Source organism: Thamnophis sirtalis, unplaced genomic scaffold (genome assembly GCF_051295495.1).
Source record: "Thamnophis sirtalis isolate CommonGarterSnake01/CBP01778 unplaced genomic scaffold, rThaSir2_p1.2 scaffold_3, whole genome shotgun sequence".
Lineage (NCBI taxonomy): Eukaryota > Metazoa > Chordata > Lepidosauria > Squamata > Natricidae > Thamnophis > Thamnophis sirtalis.
The window spans coordinates 171,396,056-171,423,274 of NW_028261383.1; the positions used below are offsets into that span (position 1 = coordinate 171,396,056).

At 43.2% G+C, this 27,219-nt stretch overlaps 1 protein-coding gene across 1 annotated transcript in view; it reads left to right on the forward strand.

The window, feature by feature from the left end:
- SHFL (shiftless antiviral inhibitor of ribosomal frameshifting) overlaps positions 1-27,219 on the forward strand; it is a 32,476-nt gene continuing 5,257 nt past the window's right edge. The window contains exons 1-7 of the mRNA XM_087710943.1: positions 1-170; positions 12,598-12,739; positions 14,142-14,191; positions 17,260-17,304; positions 18,568-18,600; positions 22,499-22,648; positions 26,836-26,939. Of these exons, the coding sequence (XP_087567069.1) occupies positions 138-170; positions 12,598-12,739; positions 14,142-14,191; positions 17,260-17,304; positions 18,568-18,600; positions 22,499-22,648; positions 26,836-26,939 (557 nt within the window). The 5' untranslated portion in view covers positions 1-137. The remainder of the gene's footprint in view (positions 171-12,597; positions 12,740-14,141; positions 14,192-17,259; positions 17,305-18,567; positions 18,601-22,498; positions 22,649-26,835; positions 26,940-27,219) is intronic.

Sequence of the window (27,219 nt, forward strand, 5' to 3'; positions counted from 1 at the left end):
GTGGCAGGCTGGGTTGGGTTGGGCTGGGCTGGGCTGGGCTTGGTTTTGAGGGCTTCCTGGGCCGCCCTCCGTTGCCCGAGTGGGACGGAGCACCGACCTAAAGCTGGAGAAGGAACCGACCCTCAGCCTTCAGCACCATGTACCGGAGGGAGAAGCAGGACGAGGTGGAGGTAGGCGCGACCCTCTTCGCGGCAGCGAGAGGGCAAAATCTTATTTTAAAGAAAGGGTCTGCAGGAATTGGCAGTATTTTGGCCGATGCCTGCCAAGGAGTTTCCTCCTTGGTTGCAAGAGATTGCAACGCCCTTCATCTGTAATCAACATCAGGTGGTTGATTAAATGGTTGCATCGTTTCCCTGTACGATCTAGAGCAGTGTTTCTCAACCTTAGCAACTTGAAGATGTCTGGACTTCAACACCCAGAATTCCCCAGCCAGTCAGTGTTTCTCAACCTTGGCAACTTGAAGATGTCCGGACTTCAACACCCAGAATTCCCCAGCCAGCGAATGCTGGCTGGGGAATTCTGGGAGTTGAAGTCCGGACATCTTCAAGTTGCCAAGGTTGGGAAACACTGATCTAGACTATGACATGTCCGAGGAAGGCTGTTTCTTGGGTAATACAGTAACTCTTTGGCGAGAAAATACTCGCCTGCAAATCCCTGGAGGGGCACGAGAGGGCAGTAAAGAGGGAACCCACGGATCATTCGGATTTGTGCAGCTACAGTTCTAGGGGCAGGTGATTTTGATAGCAATGTTAATAAAAGTCCTCAGTGTCAAATCAACAGGTCTTATGATTCAGTATCCTGTTTCCCCCCCCAAAATGATAACCAGAACTCTCCGGTTCTGTGTTTGAGTTTATTGGTCTTGTATGCCGCCCACTCCCGAAGGACTCCGGGCGGCTTACAATAAACAAGGGAAGGGGATAAATAAACAAAACAACACTTTAAAATATACAACATTCACAATTGGTTGTGTCCTATCTATAGTATTTGATATTCAGTGTTAAACTGTCTGAGAAATAGATCACTCTATTATTCTGTTAGAATTTCCTTGTTCCTCATTTCTACCTATCGGTAACTTCCCTTCTGCTCCATGGGCCTTACACTAAAGTTTCAATACTGGGGCCACGTTGAAGAAATAATTATTGCTAAAGATTGTAAAATGTTAAAGCTGAAGAGAAACCATCAGAGAAGAACAACAGGACAAAGGAAGAAAGAGCAATAGAAATAAGGCATTCGGGAAGTAGTGAATATTGTATGTTGCACAGAAAGAAAATTTGGTTTTATTTACTTAAGCTGCCATCCTTTGAAACCTGTGTTTGCCCAACCGAGGACAAAGAAAACGCAAGACCAAGTATAACATTTCAATAAAAGACAAACAGAAAAGAGAAGAGCAATTGCATCAGGGGAATAGTCTCAGATTTTTACTATTGCTGCAGAGTGAGGTACAGGAAATAACAGGGTATAGAATTTTATATGTGAGTGGATAGTCCAGGTTTTAACCCAGAATATTTGTAGCCACAGACTGTCAATTATTGGAGAGTTCCTGACTCTACCAGTATAGATGCCTGAATATTCACAGAATTAAATTAAAAATTTATAATTTATAACAATAATTTAATGATATATAGGGATATCAAAAGATATCCTAGAAAGGGCCACCAAACATATCACTCTTTTCCTATAGCTACTCAAAATCATTTCTATGTAGCTCAGGCTACATTTTTCTAAAATATTTAACATAGCTTGGAGAGAATTTTGCCAGCCAGGGACAACTGCTTTCGTTAAAGAAGTTTGTGCAAAACACTAAATTCGAAGTGTCCCCTTCTGATCCATATCTAAGAGGTCTGCTTCAATCATTTTGAGAATGTGTTCAGCTCAAACCAGAGCTGCTTCACATTTGACACATTAGGAAAGTGATTGGCATCGTCTGGGTCTAACGCAAAACAGCTGTGTTCTCCTTGAAACAATTGTTTGGGGCTCAAAATGGCATGTTTTAATACGAAACAGTTTACACGTAGAATGTTTTGCACACTACTGGATATAAATATGTTCCATCAAGGGCAGCGCTGTATGCTTTGTAAATATGCAGTTCCCAGCCATGGGTTTGCTAATGAATATAGGAGAGACAGTTTAGAATCCTCCTGTATATTCCCCCGGATGCTCCCAATTTTCAGCAAATTGGGCCTCTTCCTTCCCTTTATCTTCTCTGTCAGTGGCCTGGAGTTTATCCGAGGGGAAAATATGTTTGCCCCAAGTATTAATAGAACTGCAATATGCGTGCACACTCTCATTCCCTAGAGAAGGAAGTGTACGGTTAAACATAAACTTTTTTAAAAATGTGCAAAAGCTGTTTGTATCCTATGGCCACCTGGCCTTGAAAATGATTTTAAACATAGGGAAATGCTACAGTGAAGAAGGTAGAGGGTCACACAATCATAGTATGTTTGTATGTTTGTATGTTTATTTCATTTATATGCCGCCCTTTCCCCCCGAAGGGGGACTCAGGGCGGCTCACAACTCATACCAGGGAAGGGGGGATACAGACAAATTAACAACAACACAAAAACAATACATGATTTAAAAATGCACAGCAATCATACCATTCGAGACGGGGGGGCAACGGCTCTTTAGCCCCAGGCCTGTCAGAACAGCCAGGTTTTAAGGGCTTTGCGGAAGGCCTGGAGGGTGGTGAGGGTTCGAATCTCCACGGGGAGTTCGTTCCAGAGGGTCGGAGCAGCCACAGAGAAGGCCCTCCTCCGGGTAGTCGCCAGTCGACACTGGCCGGCGGATGGAATTCGGAGGAGGCCTAGTCTGTGGGATCTAATGGGCACCTAGTCTGTGGGCACTGAAATAAAGAAAAGTCTTGTTTTGCAGAATAAATACTGGATGAAGGTGATAATGTTCCCTCTGCCAAGGAAACAGAATATTGCGGTCTCTCTATAGATTACTGTCTGTGAGCTACAGTAGATGTTTATGGAGATTCTCAGTCATCCAGGTTATGCTTGTCCAAGAGATGCTTTTCCAAAGGCAGCAGGATTTTCTTTATCTGTTGAAGACATTTTGCTTCTCATCCCAAGAAGCTTCTTCATTTCTTGTATGAGAAGTAACGTGTCTTTAAGGAAAAACAAAGGAAGTCCAGTTGCTTTTGGAAAAGCACCTTTGGGTCCGTGGCCTAGCTTTGCTCTTTTCTAATGCACAGGCTAAATAGTATCCAAACTCCTAACTTAAAGTTAAATTTAATTATTGCAAATTACAGGCTCCCACTTGGCCTCCAATCCGTTTCATTAGCATTGAAACTTCAAAAACACCAGGCACAAGCACAACCAATATTTTGTAGAAATAGAGGAATCAATTCTTAGCAGATGCACAGACACCAAACACTGATTTTTTTCAGCTCAGTGGATGGATTTGTATTCAGCTGTTGTCAACTAGTTTTGTGTTTATCTTGAGTTAATTGTTCTGGGCTGGGAGGGAGCAAAGGTACAGAAAAATAATCCCTGATGTAACACTGATGCAATCTGTAAATATTGTTCCTTCTTACCAGAAGTGCCAGAGGACAGTGGCACAACAAATATCACAAGCCAAGTGGTCTGTTTATTGTTGGCATCTTATCTTTTTACTCCGGCTAAGTTTCCTCTAGCTATTTGCTTCAGAAAAACCTTTGAAAAATCGGGGAGGACCAGGGACATCAACGGGCAACTGGGTTAATGGGCTTTCCTCTAGTGTTTAAGTTATCAAAAAAAAGGATTCTGGCAGAGACAGCATCTGGGGTTTTCATTTTAGTTGGCTCTATTTAAAGGCATAGTTGGGGGATTCCTCCTCAGCTTCATTTCCCCTTCCCACTGAACATCACAAATTGTTGGATGGAACAGCCTCCGATTGCTCTCCTTAATGTAGTGTTGGGTTAGTGTGGGACAGTGGTGGGTTTCAAAAATTGTCCGAACCTACTCTGTGGGCGTGGCCTCCTTTGTGGGAGTGGCTCGCCGCCCATGTGACCCAATGGGAGTGGCTTGCCACCCATGTGACCGGATATGAAGATGCCGACGACACTTGTCAGAACCACCTTAAATTGCATCACACACAGCACTGGCCTGCATAAGAATAGGATGTAAACTTGTTTTTTTTAAAGGCATCTTTGGTTTGCGTTAAAACAACTTCAACACACGCAATGTTCTGATTGCACCACAAACGCAGTTGTCATTCTTACCTTTCACAGAGGCACTGAGTTTTATAAATATGAGCATGATGGTGTAGAACAGTGTTTCCCAAACTTGGCAACTTTAAGACTTGTGGACTTCAACTCCCAGAATTCTCCAGCTAGCTCTTCTGGCTGGAGAACTCTGGGAGTTGAAGTCCACAAGTCTTAAAGTTGCCAAGTTTGGGAAACACTGGTGTAGAATAATCATATCCAAGGACCAGTGGTGGGTTTCAAAAATTTTTGGAACCTCTTCTGTAGGTGTGGCCTGCTTTCCGGGTCCACTGGTGGAACCTCTTCTAACCGGTTCGGTAGATTTTGACAAACCGGTTCTACCGAATAGGTGCGAACTGGTAGGAACCCACCTCTGGTGTGGGTCGTTATCTGGGATGGAGATTTTAACCAGTTTTCCTTTGCATGAAAAACAGGTTATTGGCATGGAGTTTATCCCCTGTTGGTGATTTGTCACCTGGGCTATTTCTGAATATGTGTGTGGTGCTCTTACGTTCCAAAATATCCTGGGTATAGGAAGGGTGCAGGATGAAGCAGAAGTAGCTCTGTTGTTCATTGGGATAACTTTCATCTAATTTACCCTCACATCCTTCCCCTACTTTGCCAACAGGGGAAGCTCAGCAGCTTAAAAGAACACTAGAAGCTGGGCAGATCCCCTCTGTCCCTGTCATCACCAACCTCATCAGATATTGTTCTGCATCAGGAAAAGCTAAAAACCAATTTAGTATCTAAGCCTCCATGACAGGCCTTAGATGACACAAAGGAGATATCACGAAGACATGACCTTTGAAGAGGATTAGCAAGACTAGTTCAGACCTGGTAAAATTGCATTTCATGCACAAGCCTGTAGCCCCTTGCAACACTTTCAGGAACAAGCGTGGCTTGAAATACCTAGAACAACATAATTAAAAATAAGTTCATGGATCTTTTTAAGATGTAGCAAAGGCCTTTGACAATTCGAACTGGACTTTCGTATTTAAAAATTTGGAAGATATGGGATTCAAAGAGGATTATATTAACTGGGTAAAATCAATTTCTACCTCACAAGAGGCACAGATCATTATAGATGGAGAATTAACGAAACTTTGTGAGATACAGAAAGGGACAAAACAAGAATGTCTCCTGTCATCACTGTTCTTCAAAGTAGTTTCAGATGCATTGAATAGCAGTAAAAGGGAAAATGACAGAATTATTGGAGTCACAATTAAAATAGAAACATAAATTGAAGGTGTTTGCTTTATGAAGTGCCTTTAGGAGGAATAGAAATATTGATAGAAAAACTAAAGGATTTTGGTGTATTATCTGAGTTTAAAATTAATAACCAAAACATGTTAACGAAGAATATAAAAATGGAAAATCAAATGAAACTGATGGGGGGCAAAAACTAACTTTTAGACTAAAAAAGTAAAATTATTGGTTATTACTATGACTAATATGAATTGTACGATGTTTCAGAATAATTTATGTTAAATCATGAAATAAAATTAAGAAGGACATGTTCAGATGGGTGAAATTACAACTGTCATTTTTGGGGAGAATCTCCATGATAAAAATGAATGTATTGGCTGGAATGATGTTTTTGTTTCAAACAACACATATTTTGACAACCGATACATCCTTTACATATATAAATAATGGCAAGGAAAAAAGCCAAGGGTTAAAGCCCTCCAATATGCAAAAGAATGAGGAGAATTGGAATTGCCTGATTTAAAATTGTATTTTGCAACTTCCTTTTTTGATTTGGGGGAAAGACAAAGTGCTTCTGAGAAATAAAAGAATTTTAGCATTAGGCAGAATCTCAGATTTGGATGGCATGATTTTTGATGGCACAATAGAACCAGGCCTGAAAACGCCAGTGTGGGTTTCAGCACAGATAACATTTTATAAGAAAGAAACAGCAGTTAGAGAGAAATGGTTAATCTATCGATATAAGAATATAACATGAAATCAAGAGAACAACTGGTTGCAGAAGGATTTACTTCTCAATGTTTTTTGTATGCACAGTTGAAAAATTCAAGGCAGATAACAGGACATTTGGAATTGAGGAACAGAAGACAGAAGTTGAATTATGTACAAATTATGAGCGTGTAATTGTCAGAATGTATAAACTTGCTGAAATTTGAAATGGAGAACAAGAGAAAGTGTGTATGATAAAATGGGCTAAATTTCCAGGGAAGGCATGGCAAACTGCAGGCGTCTCTTCAAAAGCAGAGCCAATGAATGCATCAAAGACCAAAGAGATACTTAGTAGACCAGTTATTTTGGAACCTTTCCAGATAAGGATGGGAGACCATTCACATGTACTTCAGATGGCTGCTTTTCATGAGGATGTCACAGGACAGCAGTCTTCAGAGGGTTTGAGCGCCAACATACAAAGGGGTTAGTCATCTTGTTCGCACCTTTAGTGGGGCATTTTAAAACAAAGGTTCCCCCCCCCACCCCACCCCCAGGCAGCACCCTGGAACTGGGCTGGGCTGGGATATGTTTGGAATTGGGCTGCACAAGGGCTGGATGATAACTTCCCACAAAAAGACACTTCCATTTGCAACCACCACTTTCTAATCTCTTTCAGAAATTATTAACTTCAGAACAATAAGTGTGCAAAGTTACTGGGTGAGTTTACTTCAAGTCTGAACAACAAAAAAAAACCCCCAATAATTATAAGTTTAAGAACTTAAAAAAATTGAAAGAAACAGCAAAAAGCCAATCAGCGGTCTCACCTTACCTGAAGGGCTTTAAACTAAAGTTGGAGGGAAAGGGAGACAAATTTTAGCAGCTACCGGTAATTCAAAGAAGGGGAACTCAGATACAAATGCAGAGTTAGCCAAAAAGGCCTCAGATGCCTATGCAATAATACTTAAAAGTATGAGGAACAAACAGGGTAAACTTGAAGTCCTAGTACATCAGAGCAAACATGACATTGTTGCCATTACCAAAACATGGGTGGGATGAAACCCATGCTTGGAATGCTAGGAGGATTTTAAATTCTTCAAAAGAAACTGAGTTAACAAAAGACGAGGTGGAGTTGCATTGTATGTAAAAAATGACTACACCTCCATAGAAATGCGGGGGAAAAAAAACACCAATCCAAGGAAGAAAACCTCCTGGCATTGCAATAGGTGTGTCACCAGCCAATCAAATAGATGACCTTTTTCTAACCAGGTGTGCAGGAAGCACACTGCAACAGTAGCTGGGGACTTTAACTACTGTTCTGATCTAGGCTTCCCAAGAGTATGAAGAAAACTCCTTGTCCCGACAAAAAAAACACCTTTTATTAATTTACTGTGAATTCCGCTCATTCACGCTCATTCACGTACAACAACGTCTTTCAAGGGAGGATTTACAGTCACAGACCTTATCTGGCTTGGAGAGCTGACAGGCCAATATCTGCAAAACTTGGCAAGGAGTCTCGGAGAGTCACAAACCAATGAAGTGAACTAATGGTCTCCTGCAAACTCCACTCCCCTTTCGCTCCTCTTTTATTTCCTTTGGGAGGGGCCATTCATCATCCACCTGTGCCCTTACTCCCAAGTCAACCCCTATTCTTTAGCTGTTCCTTTTGTCTGGCAACTCTGTATCTGCACACTGGGAACAGGCTCCAGCTGTTCTTCTGCCTCACTGATGTCCAACTCCGAAGGCAGCTGATAACTGGCATACGGCTCTGGCCCCCTCTCTGCCTCCGACACAGAGTCCTCTTCAGAGTCTTCCCCAGACTCCAGGACTGGCCCATCTTCCTCCCCAACCTCCTCACTGTCCGAATCTGCCGCCGGCTCTGGTGGCGGGCCACAAAAACTACCCTGATATCAACTGGGAGACAAACTCTTCATCAAGTGGTAGGTCAAACAGGTTCCTGACAAACCCAGTAGACAACTTTGCCACCCAAAATATAGAAGAGGGAACTAGAAGGTCAGCTATACCGGACTTGCTAACAAAGATGAAATAATAAAACATTTCTTTTAAATATGTATATAAAACATGTATATAAGCATGTATAAAGCATGTGATCAAAATTCGGATGTTGGGCAACAGTTACAATTTATATTTGTAAATTGTAGTTACGTTGAAATAAAAAAAAACCATTACAATACTATTTTTGCGTTGTATGAAAATTTTTGTTGCTCCGTATAAAATTTTTAATCAACCCCCCCCCCCCGGTCAAAGGTGTCCCTCTTTACCAATCTGAAAATCTGGTCACCTTATTCTTGCCCCTTAGTTACAACCTCAGATTCTTATCCCCCAGTTCCCTCTTCTTCTGATGAACTGCCCCGTGGAACCATTGTGTTCTGACCTAGGTTCCCTGTGAAAGCATAAATGACACTCCTAGTTCCCCAAACCCTCTTTCATTTCATTTTCATTTTCATTTTATTTGTCTTGTATGCCGCCCACTCCCGGAGGACTCCAGGCAGCTCACAATAGACAAGGGAAAGGGGATAAATAGACAAAGACAACACTTTTTGTTTTGTCTCACAACAAAAAAGACGCAACATTCACAATTTCCGTGGGGCTGGATGTTTCACAAGCCCCCCGGCCTGCTGGAGCAGCCAGGACTTGGTGGCTTTGCGGAAGGCCAGGAGGGTAGTAAGGGTCCGGATCTCCACGGGGAGGTCATTCCAGAGGGCTGGAGCTGCAACAGAGAAGGCTCTCCCCCGGGGAGAGCCTTTCATTTGTATGGTTGTGAATTATGGTCATTCACAGCCCATAATGATTCCCAAACAGTCTGTGAAGAGTCCGACAGATGTCTGCTCGAGTTGCCATGGTCTTTCAGGGCAATGTTGATAATAAGCACCCGCCTTTATCTCCCTTGAAACGCTGCCAGAGAAGAGACCTCATTGCCAATTAGTTTTACAAGACCAAAGGCAGCACCAAGTCCGAATTTCTCAGAGCTTGAACGGACCAGATGAACTAATTGCTTCCTGCAAAGGATCACGTCTCCTTCGCTCCTCTTTTGTGTCTTATGGGAGGGGCCAATCATCTCCAAGCCTTACTCCCAAGTTGCCCCTTAGATCTTAACTGCTCTTGCCTTCTGGCAGCTCTGCGCATGCGCACACTGGGAACAGGCTCCAGCTGTTCTTCTGCCCCACTGATGCCTGACTGAAGGCAGCTGATAACTGGCATATGGCTCTGGCCCCCTCTCTGCCTCTGACACAGAGCCCTTACCAGATCCGGTTCCACCACAAATCCGCGAAGCCCTTCTGCGCGGAGACATAAGCACATAGACTAAATCGCGCCGTTCTAAGCGCTAGGGAAAAACGCGACCCTACAGTGATGACATAATCGCGGAGGGCAAAATCGCGCATTCCCAAGCACTCACTACCCTAAACCTAACCCTAAACCTAACCCTAAATCTAACCCTAAACCTAAACCTAACCCTAAAACAAACCCCTAAACCTAATCCTAACACTTACCTTAAATGAAGTCGGCTTTCTGCTGCGGCGCCGTTTTAAAGTGCCCTTATGTTGCCGCGCTGTTGTTGCGGCGGTGATGACACGCGGTGATGACATCGCGGCTTTATCGCCGCGATTTTATCGCCGCGATTTTGACCAGCGCGGTTTTGTCGTGCCACGACCAGATCCTTCCCCAGACTCCAGGACTGGCCCAGGTTCCTCCCCAACCTCCTCACTGTCCGAATCTCCTGACAGCTCCGCAGGCCGCTGGCGGGCCACAACACATTTATCTCTCTCTCTCTCACACACACACACACCAAAGCAAACACCAAGAGCTGGAAACCACTCTGGAGACCAAACCAAAACAAATCCATCCATATTTTAGGACTGGACCATGCGAGGAAAATTACCTCCCAGGCTGGTTCCTGCTAAGCCTCACAGGTGAGGCCACAGTTCCTCTTAGCGTTAGTTGTTACTTCTGCCTCTTCTCTACTTTCAAGCCTTAAATCTCTTGCAGGGAGCCTCCACCTGCCTCTCCCGGAATTAATTTCTATTGCATGCTGAGAATGGGGATCTATTTTGGCCATTAAGATGTCCGATGCAATTCTTATGAACTGCCAAAAAGTGACTGATGACCATTTTTCACTTAGCGACCATTTTCACACTTAGCAACCGTTGCAGCATCCTCATGGTCACGCGATCAAAATTTTGATGTTTGGCAACAGATTCGTATTTATGATGGTTTGTGTCCTGGGGTCATATAATCACCTTTTGACAAAGTCAAATGGGGAAACCAGATTCACTTATGTTACTAACTTATCAGCTGCAGTTATTCACTTAAGAACTGTGGCAAGAAAGGTGGTATAATGGGCTTAGTGACCAAAGTTACAATGGCATTGAAAAAAGTGACTGATGACCATTTTTCACACTTAGCGACCATTGAAGCATCCTCATGGTCACGTGATCAAAATTCGGATGTTTGGCAACAGTTACAATTTATATTTGTAAATTGTAGTTATGTTGAAATAAAAAAAAAATATTACAATACTATTTTTGCGTTGTATGAAAATTTTTGTTGCTCCGTATAAAAATTTTAATCAAACCCCCCCACCCCACCCCCCCGGTCAAAGGTGTCCCTCTTTACCAATCTGAAAATCTGGTCACCTTAATCTAATAGGTCTGTTGGAGGTAATTGGCAGCAGGCGGTCTCTCAAGTACCCAGGTCCAATACCATGAAGGGCTTTATAAGTGACGACTAGCAATCCATGAAAATATGTAGCATCGAGAGAACCACATCTCCAGCATGACCAGGTGGATTATATTGCAGGATTATATAAAGGAGCTGGGGGGGGGGGCATGCTCTCAAAACAGTTCCACCACAAAACCGCGTTCGACTAAAGCGCGCTCGACAAAACCGCGTAGCGGACGTCATCACAGGGCGACAACAGCGCGGAGACAGAAGCACGCTGTAAACGCTAAACCTAAAATTAACCCCTAAACCTAAACCTAACCCCCCTAAACCTAATCCTAAACCTAACCCTAAACCTAACCCTTAACCTAACCCTAACCCTAACCCTAAACCTAACCCTTAACCTAACCCTAAACCTAATCCTAATCCTAATCCTAACCCTTAACCTAACCCTAAACCTAACCCTAACCCTTAACCTAACCCTTAACCTAACCCTTAACCTAACCCTAACCCTAACCCTAAACCTAACCCTTACCTTAACTTGAATCGGCTTGCTTTCAAAGCGCTATTTAAAGCACCCTTCTTTCTCCGCGCTCGCTGTTGTCGCCCTGTTGATGACGTCAGCGACACGGTTTAATCGGGCGCGCTTTAGTCGAGCGCGGTTTTGTCGTGCCACGTCTGAAAACCACTGAATCATATCTTTCAGTGTTCTGGAGCACTGGGGAACTCCCAGAGGACTAGAAAAGAGCTGATGTGGTTCCCATCATCAAAAAAAAAGGGGGGGGGAAATGGATCCAAGATACTACATATCAATCAGTTAGACATTAGTACCTTGGAAGATCCTGGAAAAGATAATCAAATAATTGATCTGCAAACACATAGAAACAAGCAAAACTGTTACTAAAACCAACATGGTTTGTCAAAAACAGATCATGCCAAACAAACATTATATTCTTTGACAAAGTGACTAAATTAGTGGACCAACAAAATGCTGTAGATGTATTTTACATAGAATTCACTAAAGCGTTTGACAAAGTAAACCACAGCCTACTTCTTGCTAAGATAGAAAGATGTGGGATAGATAGCATCACCAGCAGATGGATTCGTAACTGGCTTACAAAGCATGCAGTGGGGTACCCCAAGGTTCTGTCTTAGGCCCAGTATTTTTCAACATCTCCATAGGGGATAGAATGAGAACTTATAATATTTGCAGATGACACCCACCTGGGCGGAATAGCCAACATCTTAAATGATAGATTCAAGATTTAGAAGGATCTTGGCAGAGTTGAAAACTGGGCCCTATCCAACAAAGTGCAATTCAATGGTGAGAAAAGTAAGGTCACATTTAAAAACCAAAAACCAGTGGTGGGATTCAAATAATTTATCAACCAGTTCTCTGCCCTAATGACCAGCTGGGTAGGAGGGGCTCAGTGGTCATGTGATCATGTGGGCATGGCCAAGTCAATGTCACTCAGGTCGATGGGCACTTCGCCTTAGTTGTTACAATGGTAGTAAGGGTTAACTGGAGAGGCAGTTTCTGTAAGCAGGGCAATAAAGATGAGGCTAGAAACAACACCAGAATGTTTCCTTCCTGCCTTCCTTACAGGATTAGCCCTGTAAAGTGGAAAAAAAACAAAAGATTTCTTCCCAAAACCGGTTCTCCGAACTGCTTAGAAAGTTAACAACCGGTTCTCCCGAATAGGTGCGAACTGGCTGAATCCCACCACTGGTTGGCACTAAGAGGAATTCTGCCCTAAAAGAAAATAGGTCAGGTCTCTGAAAATTTTACATTTTAAATTGCTTTCATATTTTCAACGCAGCTAGAAAAAAGTGTCCGCCGACTACGGGAGAAATTCCATGGAAAAGTGAGCATCGTGGACGCGGTGATTCTGATGCGGACGTTCCTCAACGATCATGACATCGTCTGCAAGTACATCATCCTTGATATAAAACAAACAGAAGGTGAATGCTGAACTCTTAGACGGTGTGGGAGCATGGAGAGTTTGCATTGAAATATTTTGGGCCGTTCATGGTGGTTAGGGAGATACATCCACAGAGGAGGGAACAAGCAGAAGGAAGGAAGAAGCTGAGGGATTTCCATAGCCTGGTTGAAGATTCAGACAGTACCTTCTGTATTATAGTTTTTTCTGATGTTTTCAGTCTATTATAATTCTGAAATATCCTTATTCTTCCTGCTTGCAGGTCCAGACACAGGGTTGTTATTATTAATCATATTTGTTTTTATATTTTTACTTCTGCAGCCTGTCCTGCCTCATAGGGCCTGGAGCTGTAGGTATCTTCTCTTTGTCATAAGTGCTGGGGAGAAAAAAGTTTAAAAAATTCTTTCTTAAAAAAAAAAATTGCTTAACCGATCTAAAACGCACATTGCCCAAGTCAGACTAATGATTGGAGTGTGTATTTTCCATTCAACACGTGCCTTGCCTTGCTTCCTTGAGTTTTTTGGATCCTTTTATTAACATATTAACAAAAAGAGCCGAGGTGGCACGGTGGTTAAATGCAGCACTGCAGGCTACTTCAGCTGACTGCTAGATCAGCAGTTCAGCGGTTCAAATCTCACCGGCTCAGGGTTGACTCAGCCTTCCATCCTTCCGAGGTGGGTAAAATGAGGACCCGGATTGTTGTTGGGGGCAATATGCTGACTCTGTAAACCGCTTAGAGAGGGCTGAAAGCCCTATGAAGCGGTATATAAGTCTAACTGCTATTGCTATTGCTATATTCATTGCACCCAACAGGTTTGCAAATATGTGCATGTAGATATTTATTTCTTCTATTTGTTTTGTTTTGCTTTATTTATTATTTGTAAAATGCATTAGCTGCCCAGTTTACTACAAGGCAAATCTGGGCAGTTCACAATATTAAAATTTATATTTATGGCTTCCTCCGGTATCCGAATTGGCAATCTTGGGAGCTGTTGAACCCTATTGGCATAGTTTCCCCCCTTTTTGCGGAGGGAAATCGATAGAAAGTCTTGCATAGATGAGATGAGAGGAAGGAAGGATTACATTCTCTCCATTCCTTAGTCTCACCTAAAGGTTGCCTATTCATGTTGCAATAAAAATGCAGTTGCTTGATTTTAAAGGAATCTAATGTATGGAAAACCACAGAAATGATAACATTTGCAGAGATAATGCTGAGAAAGGATAATCCACGAGCATTAAACGTAGACATCAATTCAAATGATGCCAAGTTGCTTATTTTGTCTTGGCCGTCATCCTCGGTCAACTGTTGCATGTCACATGGATTTCCATAAAGTATGCATTTCCCAAATTCCTAACTAGAAATCTTCATGTTGGCTGTTTGTTTCTTTTAAATCTAACCTGCTCTATGTATTGTTGGTCTTTAGGCGTAGAGCCAGAAGATGGAGAGAAGCTCAGCGGTGATCCGATAGCATTGGTAATAATGATCTGTTTAATTTAGATGCTCTTTTTCATTTAGGCAATGCGAAAGGCCACATTGAAAGGGATACGATGGGCACTAAATTGGGAAAGGGAGTACAAAGAATCAAACTAGTTTAATTTTAGAAGGGAAACCAGCTGCCATTCTACAGATTATCATGCTGTATAGTATTCCAGATGCTTCCCCACCTCCTCTCTTCCTGTTATTTTCTCAGTATAAGGTAAAATTAACTGTTTTAGAAACAATAAGGGTCGTATAGCCCTTATGACTGTTATCCTTAGGTGCTCTGATGTGACTCGGCAGTTCTTGTTTTAATTATTCCACCTCTCCATTGAAGTCAAAAGGAAGGAAATATTTACCCCAGATTTGAAGTTGGCCATTCATGATTAAAGATGTAAGGAGGGGGTAACCCCAGGCAGAGCCGGATTTTCCTATAGGCTAACTAGGCTTCAGCCTAGGGCCTCAAGATCAAGAGGGGCCTACATTCAAATTGTTAGCAAAATTAAAATTACACTATTCTAAAAACAGTGAACACTAAAACACTGAACCGAAAATAAGGAGAAATTCTATGCATATGACTAATAAACAAGCATAAAAATGTATTGGTTAAGATCGTTCCAGTGCCGCGGCAGTTGGGGAGCCCGCCCACGTTCCCGGCACCGGCGGTCGGGCAAGAGGCGCGGCTGCTCCCAGTAGCCGCCCCATCGACGCGGAGCCCACCAGCAGCCAGGCAGGTGAGGGCGAGGGGGCCGAACCAGGCAGCTGAGCGCAGCAAGGGAGGTGGCTGGCCTCGCTGCCTTTGCCGCAGAGCAGAGCCGCCCTCCATCAGGAGGCCAGCTATATATATTGATATATTGATATATATCACAGTAATGATGTATTTTATTTTCTCTCATGCAATTTACAAATTTAAAAATGGGAGGTGAAAGGGTTCCACCACAAAACCGCGTTCGACTAAAGGGCGCTCGACGAAACCGCATAGCTGACGTCATCACAGCGCGACAACAGTGCGGAGAAAAAAGCACGCTGTAAACGCTAAACCTAAAATTAACCCCTAAACCTAAACCTAACCCCCCTAAACCTAATCCTAAACCTAACCCTAAACCTAACCCTTAACCTAACCCTAAACCTAACCCTAAACGTAACCCTTAACTTAACGCTAAACCTAATCCTAACCCTTAACCTAACCCTTAACCTAACCCTAAATGTAACCCTTAACTTAACGCTAAACCTAATCCTAACCCTAAACCTAACCCTTACCTTAACTTGAATCGGCTTGCTTTCAAAGCGCTATTTAAACCGCCCTTCTTTCTCCGCACTCGCTGTTGTCGCCCTGTTGATGATGTCAGCGACGTGGTTTAATCGGGCGCGCTTTAGTCGAGTGCGGTTTTGTCGTGCCATGAGGTGAAAGGGCCTCATAAGTGGAATAGCCTAGGGCCTCTTTTCATCTAAATCTGGCCCTGACCCCAGGTGTGCCTTTCACCTAAGTTGCCCATGCCTTATCCAGAACTCTTCCCCAAAATCTTTTCCCCCCCTCTTTGGAATATACATTTTTTTATATTTAAAATAATATATATTTATAAAATAGTTAAGGGATAGTGATGATATAAATTCAAATACACAAATTTAAAAGAATATAAAAATGTTATACATATAGAAAACTAAAGATAAAGGGTAAATATGAGTGGATAACCAACCAATGTTAAATATGGCATGATTATACCGGTAATATATGCTAATACATCGTTAGAAGTTTTTAATACTTAAGGTATTTTTATACCGTTTTCTAATCAAAACATCTCTATTAAACTTTGCAGGTACCTGATTAACATAGTTCAAATCATTAAAACCAAAGAGTAAGAGAGAAGTTACAGGTGATAGTTGATCTAAGATCGCACAGGATGGGCCTTCTCCAGGTGCCATTAGCTGGACAATGCCGGCTGGCGACGCCTCGGAGTAGGGCCTTCTCTGTTGACCTCTCGATTGAGGTCCAGCCCCACTTAGATTGGGTGCATGTTGTGTTTTTTTTTTAATTTGTCGTGTTTTTATCTGTTTTTAATTTCCTTTAATTTCTGTTTCTGTAAGCCGCCCGGAGTCCTCCGGGATTGGGCGGCCTATAAATCTAATAAACAGTTAAACAGTTAAACAGATACATTAAGACAATACTTTAATATTTTTTTAACTTTTGTATTATGTGTTTCTTTTAATGTTGTATGCCGCCCTGAGTCCTTGGGAGAAGGGCAGCATATAAATCTAATAAACCTAAACCTAAATTATATCTAGACCATGTGTCAAGATATAAATTCTAAAATCTGAATTTTGGATGTAGCACAATTCCATGTATAAAAGTGTAATATAAAAATGGAAACAGAAATGAATTCTATACAGCATTACTTTACTTTTTAAATAACAAGTTCTTCTAGGCTTCAAATTCCTACAGTTTAGTTCTTTTACTATTAAACCTTCACCAGCTTCATATTCTGCCATTATATCTGAGCTATTCTACCCATCTATCAGTTCCAGATCTTACATCCTAGGTAGGTTTGGTTTACTCATTCAATTTCTTACCATTCTCATTTCCTGTCAAGAGTATATTCATAGACTGGAATAGGCAACGCCAGCCAATGAATAAATATGATGACAAGTCAACCAATGGGGACTGTTTGGAAACTGAAACAGTATTTGCTGGAGACAGCTATATAGCCAGGGCATTGTCTTAGTTTAACTTCTGTGCTAAAGCGAAAATTAGTCAGTCTGCCACTGGAACAAAAGCTGGAAACTGTTCTCTCTTCTTCTTGTGTTGGCTTGTACTTTCTACCATACTGGAAGAACCACTTGTGGTATTGTATATTTACTTATGTGTTATATTCTATATAAAGAGATGTTAATGAATCCTGCTGAATCAGTTACCTGTGTGTACTCTCTGGATTTGATTGCTGCAACAGACTCTGACAATATGTTTTTGTGACTTGGAAACTGTTCTTTGTTGCATGGTAATAATTTCATAGTTAGGTGCGTATTTATGCTGTCTACTTTTTCACTGTAACTTTTCTATGTGTTTTTAGAAAGTAGTGAATAAACTGAAGAAAGAAGAGGAGCAGAATAAACAGGTAATTAAGGGAGGAGTACAGGCAGCTACAATTGATGAAGATTACTTTGGTAACATTCTTTTTTTCTACTTTATTTAGATCAGATTCTCTGAGAAGTTGGACTGTCAGTTTGAAGTTTTAAGGAGAGAATAATCACAGTTATTATTTTTTTTTAGGCAGATCTAAAATGTCTGCCTTTGTCAATCCCCTTTAACAGTTAATAGACTGGTTAGCAGTTTAATCATTTGGCATGAAGAATTTATCAATTGTTGATGAGTAGCTCTTAAATCATAGGTGTTCAATGCAAGCCCTGTGCTCAGAAGCAATTTTCTTAACATTTTCCACCTGCTTCTAAGTTTTTTTTAAAATTTGAAAAAGAAATTAAATGGAAACCTAAGATATCGAAAAGCAAATCATTAGTCTCTCAGCATCATTATTTCCAGCTGTGCCTCTGAAGCCCCATAGAATATACAGACATTATTGGAAAATTAAAGAATAAGTAACTACGTCTCTCTGTGGTCTATGCATTAAAAAAAGAAAGAAAGTGGAATGAGAAAGAACACCCAGGGGGTCTATATTGTAGAAGCCATAGAGCAACCTTTGTCCTTGTGTAAATGTGTTTTTATTTTCCATTTTCATTTTCGTACAGTCACATATATACTGTGCATAACCGGGGCCATATAACATTAAACAATAAACACAGCCATTCCTCTTGTCAACAATACCCCCCAAAATAGAAACCCAATGTACCTCTTCGACCCTCCATACACCCTTTCTTTCGCCCCCCCTCCAACTTTCCATCTTCCCTCCATCATTCCCCTCTACCCTACTTCCCCTCCCCCTCTACCACTCCTCTCTCCCGATACACTCCCTCCCTTCCTTCTCCCCCTCCCTCCAGTCCTCTCTCCCACCCTCTCTCCCCCTCTTTCTTCTATCCCTCTATTCCTCCCTTCGGTGTATTTCTACAATCTATTAATATATTCAGCTTGTCTTATTTTTACAGTGGAATTAAAGAGCAACAGTATACAAGTGCAGTCACGTTACCTTAAAATCTAACACATACTATGTATCCCCCCATCCCCCCTCCCCCCCTAACACCTCACCTCCCTTCCCCCCCGACTTCCCAGAGCCCGTAAATGGTATAGATTTTTAACACAGTCTACAATATATTAATAAAAAATATATTGTAAAAAATTGCCATAGAGCAACCTTATCAATTGTTTCCAAAGTTACAATTTAACACTGCTATGTATGAAGTTTAATATAATTTATTTTTTTTGGCAGGACAAGAAGGGCAAGGATAATAAGAAAATTAAGGTGAGACTAAAAATGCTAGAATATGATGGAACAGATTTCTCAGTACTCCTCGTGACAGGCAGGTGTAACATAATTCCCAGTTCAGCCCCTCTCAGAAGTAATCCATCAGGATCAACTAGGGCCAGGCTTCGGAACTCCTGGATATAGGCAGTGATGGGCCGTTTCCTCTGTTAGATGATCTTAATTTGGTTGGCAACTTGCTGGTCTGCCAGAAGGCCTTCAGAATGTTGTCTTAGGTCTCGCATGAAGTGGCCGAACAATTGTGGCCCAGCAGGAGCTGTTGGAGCTGCCACCAGACTCCGACAGCGAGGGGCCCTATGAGTCGGCTCTGGAGGATGTGGAGGACTCTGGACAGGGTTCCGACTCCGAGCAGGGTGCAGAGAGGCTGGTTGGCCACCAGGAGGTGCCTGAGCCTTCGGCCAGTGGGGAGGAGACAAAGGGGAGTGAGCTGGACGCCAGCAATGAGTTGTTCCTGAATGCCCGGCACCGAAGAGCTAATAGGCATAAGGAACAGTTGTGCAGTTACAGGAGGTAATTGCACTCAGCTGGTGGTCATTAGGCTCCTCTCCAGACTATAAAAAGACTACTTGTGCACACGCCCCTCTTGCAGAAGTCAACGCAGGAACGAATGTCGGAGAACATTATTGTGAGCTTGGCAGGCTGGATTGCTGCCAAGCCTTATCTGTACCGATTTGCTGCCAAGGACCTGTCTGTCTGTTAATTAAATGCCGTAACTTATCTTTGGCTCGGAGTGTGTGTTGGTGTGGGACGAGGGAGGGTCAGAACAGGGCCCTATGCCATTAAATGAAATTTAATGTGGAGAAAAGCAAGGTTTTACACTTAGGCAGGAAAAAGCAAAAGTAAAAGTTCCTATTAGGCAAAGAATGGCTCAAAAACGAGCAACTATGAGAGGGACCTTGGAGTCCTAGTGCACCATTACTTAAATATCAGCCAGCAGTGTAGGGTAGCAGCCAAAAAAGCTAATGCAGTTCTTGCTTGTATAAATGGAGGCATAGAATAACTGTGACCCGTCAAAACCGCGCTCGATTAAACCGCGTCGCTAACATCATCAACAGGGCGACAACAGCCAGCGCGGAGAAAGAAGGGCGCTTTAAATAGCGCTTTGAAAGCAAGCCGATTCAACTTAAGGTAAGGGTTAGGTTTAGGGTTAGCTTTAGGGTTAGGTTAAGGGTTAGGGTTAGGTTTAGGGTTAGGTTAAGAGTTAGGATTAGGGTTAGGGTTAGGTTAAGGGTTAGGTTTAGGGTTAGGTTTAGGATTAGGTTTAGGGTGGTTAGGTTTAGGTTTAGGGGTTAATTTTAGGTTTAGGGTTTACAGCGTGCTTCTGTCTCCGCGCTGTTGTCGCCCTGTTGATGACGTCAGCTACACGGTTTAGTCGGACGCGGTTTAGTCGAGCGCGGTTTTGTGGTGGAACCTAGAATAACAATCATGTAAAGTAGTACCGCTTTATAAAGCCATAATAAAGCCACACTTGGAATATTGCATCCAGTTTTGGTTACGAAAAAGATGTTGAGACTTTGGAAAAAGTACAAAGAAGAGCAACTAAAATGATTAAAGGCCTGGAGATTAAAACATGTAAAGAACGGTTGCAGGATTTGGCTTTGGCTAATCTAGAGAAAAGAAGGAATAGCAGTGACATGATAGCAGTATTCCAGTATTTGAGGGGCTGCCACAAAGAAGAGGTGGTCAATTTATTTTCCAAAGCACCAGAGAGTGGGACAAGGAACGGGGAGAGGTTGGACTAGAAGACCTCCAAGGTATCTTCCAGCTCCTTTCTGATTGATTGATTGATTGATATAATGCCAGCCCCAAAAGTGGCCTAGTTGTTTCAGGCTTCAATCATACTTCACCCTCAAGGAGGATGGTTGGCGTTCTCCCTGACCAGGGAGGATGACTGGTTCTGGGGGTGTGAATGGGGCAGGGTAGCAGTTGGGGCTGGTTCAGAAGTAGAGTGCTGGTTGGGCGGCCAGTGCTGCCAGGACAGATAGTTCTAGCTGGATCTGGTACCACTGCCATGGCCAGGCTGGTAGCTAGGCCTTGTTCCACCAGGATGCGTCGGTCACATATACCGAACTCAAGGAATCTCCCTCTCAGATAGTTGAGTTCTTAGTCAAACGCCACAGCTTAGGGGCCCTCTTTCAACAGTTTCAGCCCAATCCGGAGGCCAGCGAGTTTGACCCCTGGCGCCTCACACAACATTGAACCCCAGAGGGAGTTCTTATGGTTCCTGCATTCTTCCAACTCCCCACAACCAACAGGGTGTTGCCCCTCCCAGTGAGCCCTCCTGCCAGTCCTCCGGTATCATGGGTAGGGGCATTGGTCTCTCTCACCTTCAATCAGAGACCAAACTCAAGCTGGCCACCCCCAGGCTCCCTGCTGGGGTACCAGGGTTTCAGGTTCTTTCTTTGCTCCTCCAACTCTTCTGAGTCCTTCTCTGGTAAGGACATAGTCACAGATTCGGCTTAATATCAGCCGTCCCAACTTGGTCAATGAGAAAGAAAGACTCAGCTCCATTATTAATGAAAGTTCACCAAAGCCAAATTATAGTGTAGCAAAGCCAGATCTGAGTTTTCACACCCAAAGCATCTGGTTGACTCTTCCCCTCTTTCCCCCTTGGTTATCTCTAACTGCCAATTACCGTATTTTTCCCACTATAAGGCGCACTTCCCCCGTCTCAAAAAAGTGGGTGGAACCATGTCTGTGCGTCTTATAGAGTGAATATTGTGGTGGGGGTGAAGGGGGTTGGTTCTCCATCACTGGAGAACGCTGGAGCCTTCGCTGCCGAGCAGCTGATTGGCAATTGGATCGGCCTACCAGAATACCGCTGATCAGCTTTCCTAGGTGGCAGGGATCGCCGATAGCCTCCCTCCCCCCAGTGTATATGGCAGACTGGCAGCTGACGAAGCATGGCTGGTACAGTAGGATGGCGGTTCTGCCATCAGCCCTATTGTTCCCTAATCCAACCTGAGAGAATTTAGTTCCCATTAGTGCTTTCCTGGGCAATAGATCTCAGAAATTAGGGCTGGTAGGCTCCTGTATGTGTATAGTCATTACTCTCTGGAGAATAACTCCAATGCCTAGCCAAATATCAGAGCACTGAAAGAATTAAAACAGGAAAGCTATGTAAGAGTTGGAACAGCCAATTATTTCATCTATTCATGACAATACCTTTGGATATTTAATGGTGAAGTAAAGGAATATTTATTGATGTTCCAACACATTGCAAAATAAAACATATTTACAAATATGTTGGAAGCTCTGTTAAATAGCTTCCTTCCTTCCTAATCCATAGTATGTGTCAGCCTCTGCTTTGCTGCTGCTTCGGCTGCCATTGAAACGGGGAGGGGGGGCATGGTATTTGGGAGGGGATTACTAATTGTGCTGGAGGAAGATTCTGGAGTTCTGCTGCCTGTCGGACTGCGCATGCGGAGGAGGTTTCCCGCCAAGGCCAACGGCACCGACATTCCATCTTGGTGATGCCTTTCGAAGTTATCTCGCACGTGACACTTGGGAGAATTATGATTGGACTGCAACTGGGATGCCAAGGGGTGGGGAATGGGTTATTCTATATATCACTCGCTTTCGCGCCTAAATAATCAGTCTTCGCTTTGCTATGCTTCTGATCATTTATAATTAGTAAAAGTACACTTGATTTCTATCAATGGAGTATTGTTTTCTTTCCTAATTACTCGATGAAGGAGTGCTGACAGTACGTTTCTCTGCAGCATCAGTCAGAACTTCCATGTCCAAAGCCTTTCCCTTCCTTCCTTTCTCTAGTTGATGAGACACGTTAATTTAATCTATGGAGAAAATACTTGGATGTTTAGTATTTTAGAGCACTTGGGATTACTTCCGTGTCTTTCCTTTGTGTTTTCCTTAGGAGGTTGCTAAACAGCTGATGCCCTTGACCATGGAGAACTTACAGATGTTCAATAATGCCGAAAACAATCGCATCCCTCCAGTTAATTGCCAGTTTTCCTGCCAACTCTGCGACCAGATGTGGTGGCGTAGGGTCCCGGAGAGAAAACAGGTCGGTGTGATGGCCTTAAGGCAAGATCCTATCTGATAAATAATGATTGCTTAGCCCTCAAAGGAAAGTGGTCTAAGAAAGTTGACTTCTAACTAGACCAGGGGTAATCAACCTTTTTATACCTACCGCCCACTTTTGTATTTCTGGTAGTATTAAAATTTTCGCCCACCGGTTCCACAGTCATGGTGATTTATAAAGTAGGGAAGTAACTTTAATTTATAAAATTTATAAAGCAGAGCTACAGCAAAACCCCTACCGCCCACCATGAAAGCTGGAACGCCCACTAGTGGGCGGTAGGGACCAGGTTGACTACCACTGGACTAGACTGTTCTCGTGGCCTCACTGTCTTCCTTGCTGTTTTCCACTCTTGCCTAAATTGAAAAGAAAAAGACCATGCAAGTATGAGATAGAACAGTCCTCCACTATGCTCTGTGGAGCATGGAGATTAGTATGCTCACCTGTCCTTCTCATTTTAAAAAGAATTGGAGCAAATGTGTTTGCAACACATTTTTTTAAGAGCCGAGGTGGCGCAGTGGTTAGGGTGCAGCACTGCAGGCCACTTCAGCTGACTGCTATCTGCAGTTCGGCGGTTCAAATCTCACCGGCTCAAGGTTGACTCAGCCTTCCATCCTTCCGAGGTGGGTGAAATGAGGACCCGGATTGTTGTTGGGGGCAATATGCTGACTCTGTAAACCGCTTAGAGAGGGCTGAAAGCCCTAAGAAGCGGTATATAAGTTTAACTGCTATTGCTATTGTTTTTAAAAAAAGAACCTGTAGACTCCTGCAGTGTAATGGCTCCTTGGGTTGTTGAACTGATTATCTGACCAGAGGAACAGAACCCATTTTTTGAAGCTGTGTGCTGTTGGTCCCAGAAATCCTTCACACAGCAGGTGGTGTCCAAAATGCCTCTCTGCCTTAGGCAGAGTTTATTTGGCTTTTATACAGTTTCAACAAGCAAAGCAAGAGCATAGGTAGCAACAGAACCTTATTGGCTTATTCTCCTTGTATTGTATTGTATTGTATTTGGTTTATTTGTATGCCGCCCTTCTCCAGGAGGGACTCAGGGCGGCGAACAACTCAGGGGGGAAAGGGAACATAAACACAATACACATAATTAAAATATACGAAAATCACACAGCTATACCAGTCGAGAGGGGAGGGGAACTCATCAGCCCCAGGCCTGCCGGCACAGCCAGGTTTTGACGGCTTTCCGGAAGGCCTGGAGAGAGGTGAGGGTCCGGATTTCCGCGGGGAGTTCATTCCAAAGGGCTGGAGCTGCTACAGAGAAGGCCCTCCCCCGGGTAGTAGCCAGATGGCATTGGCTGGTGGATGGAACCCGGAGGAGGCCGACCCTGTGAGATCTAACGGGTCTTTGGGAGGTAATTGGCAGCAGGCGGTCTCTCAAGTACCCAGGTCCAATACCATGAAGGGCTTTATAAGTTACAATTAGCACTTTGAAGCGTATCCGGAGACCGATCGGTAGCCAGTGCAGCTCGCGGAGGATAGGTGTAACGTGGGTGTACCGAGGTGCACCCACAATCGCTCGCGCGGCTGCATTCTGGACGAGTTGAAGTCTCCGAATACTCTTCAAAGGCTGCCCCATGTCAATCTCTAAGACCATCCCAGCCAAGGTAGAATCCCACATAACACAACAGTTCCTGGTACAGACTGGCTCTCGTAATTAGGTGAGGTCATAGATGTTGAGGTAATCGGTTACTGAGATCATGGCAGTTTGCTGCGCATGTCTGTACATAACCTTTCCTCTTATTCCTACATGTTCCTTTGGGTTTTAGAGTTTTTTTCAAAAGCAAAATAGGTACATTAAAGTTATTGGACTCTTTTACCCCTTATTTTAAAGAAATATTTACAAGGAGACTTTCCTCTTTGATACTGAAAATCAGCAATTTCCTGCCGAAGATGAGCAGTGTGTCCTCCAGAGAGCTTCCAGGAGCTAGAAAAATCAGGCTGGGCGTTGCCTGAGGACTATGAATTATTCAGCCTTGCTACAATTTCTTGGGGATGGAAAACTGTAGCATAAGTAACTTGGGGACGTGTCTGTGAGCTTTTCCTGTCTTTCATCCTTTATCTCATAGCCATTCCAAGGATGAGTTGGGGTGAACTCATCCCAGGGTCCACTCCAAAGCTGCATTTTCCTGTAGGGATTCAATATCTGAGTTGTGTCTGCTGTTGTTGCGTCTAATTTGATCCTTTCCTTCCTTCCTTTTATGAGACGTGAAACTCACCATGATCTACACAGCTTCCAAATTTTGCATTGCTATAATAAAAGTTATGAAAATAATGACTAAAAAAAATCGTAATTTCTAAATTGAGATCATAATATGCATATTTATACAGGAAGTCCTTGAGTTATCACCATTTGGTCAGCAACTCCTCGGAGTTATGACAATGCTAAACGAGGGAGATTCACAATGACTTGTAAGCTTACACTCCTCATTTAATGATGGCACCCTTGCCTGCTAGAATTGCCTACTCTAAGTGATGTAGTCACGTGCTTTACAACTGGATCGCTCTGCAACACAGTTCCCAGTGCTGTTGCAACTGGTTCCACCACAAAACCGTGTTCGACTAAACCGCGCTCGACTAAACCGCGTAGCTGACGTCATCAACAGGGCGACAACAGCGCGGAGACAGAAGCACGCTGTAAACGCTAAACCTAAAATTAACCCCTAAACCTAACCCCCCTAAACCTAATCCTAAACCTAACCCTAAACCTAACCCTTAACCTAACTCTAAACCTAACCGTTAACCTAACCCTAAACCTAACCGTTAACCTAACCCTAAACCTAACCGTTAACCTAACCCTAAACCTAAAGCTAACCCTAAAGCTAACCCTAAAGCTAACCCTTACCTTAAGTTGAATAAGCTTGCTTTCAAATCGCTATTTAAAGCGCCCTTCTTTCTCCGCGCTGGCTGTTGTCGCCCTGTTGATGACGTCAGCGACGCGGTTTAATCGGGCGCGGTTTAGTCGAGCGCGGTTTTGACGGGTCACGGTTGCAACTCAAGGGCTCCTTGTAATCACTTCACACACTTCATTTGAAGCAATGTGCATTTACTTTACAAACTGTTATTTTAGATTCTATTTGATAGTTTATTGTTCTGCATCACCGTAGTAGTTTAGGTTGCATTTTAGTACACAGACTTTCTGCCATGCTGGTATTTTACCTTATTCGTTTTGATCTGATGTGTTGTATGTGATCTATATTATTACTGGTCATTGACTGAATAAATACGTTGCATCTGCTTCTGGATAGATCCCATAAAATCATGTGGTATTGACTCCTAGCAATAGCAATAGCAGTTAGATTTATATACCGCTCCATAGGGCTTTCAGCCCTCTCTAAGCGGTTTACAGAGTCAGCATATCGCCCCCAACAATCCGGGTCCTCATTTCACCCACCTCGGAAGGATGGAAGGCTGAGTCAACCTTGAGCCAGTGAGATTTGAACCGCCGAACTGCTGATAGCAGTCAGCTGAAGTGGCCTGCAGTACTGCACCCTAACCACTGCGCCACCTCGGCTCTCCTAACCCAACATTTGGAGCTTGCAACCTCAAGAAACAAGCTTTTTCCCACTACTTCCTGCGCTACTGCATTGGATGAAATATACATTCCAACACATTTTTCTTCCTATATTTTCCCCATGAAATAGACGGATTGTCAACTTTCTCCCCTGTTTCTCAGCCCACATTTTGTACTAACCCCATATGGGGCTTATGAGTTCTTGAAAATGTCCATGATTCCCATTGGTAAGGCCAAAACAGAATCACCAAGAATGGTAAATGGTAAATGGTAAATTTATTTATAGGCCGCCCTTTTCCCTGGGGGGACTCAGGGCGGCTTACAACAGATAGGGCGGGAAGACACACAATGACATATATAAATAACATATAATTAAAATAAAAGCAATAAAAGCAACATTCATTCATCATTCGGGTGGAGAAGTGGGTTGGAATTACAGGACCTTGGTTGCCACTTGCCAATGAAACAGATTGCCATGTGGTAGGTCTCCAGGAAAGAAATTGCTGGATTTAATCAGCCTTAGCACAACGGTCACAGCAACAATGCACTGATACACAACTCTTGACAGAATTCCTCCTCTTCTTACTATTATTGAGATTATTTTGGGAGTTAGAAGCTTGCTCAGCTCTTCGTTTGGTATCGTTCACAGGTGTCCCGTTGCTACCGATGTAAGACCCGCTATGATCCGGTGCCATATGATAAAATGTGGGGCACAGCAGAGTTTAAATGTTTATCGTGTGGCCATACTTTCAGGTGAGAGGCAAATCCTGCGTGGCCTGGTATAGTTACCATTCCCAAGTCTTAGAAAGCCACATATTTGTTAAATCTAGCAAGCCAAAATTATACAGCATGTTAGTTGATCATCTTTTGTTAGGCCATTTGATATCCAGACCTCAGGATGATGTGTGTCAGAGGTGGGTTCCTACCAGTTCGCACCAGTTCGGTAGAACCGGTTCGTCAAATCTACCGAACCGGTTTGAAGAGGTTCCACCAGTGGACCCGGAAAGCAGCCCACACCTACAGAAGAGGTTCC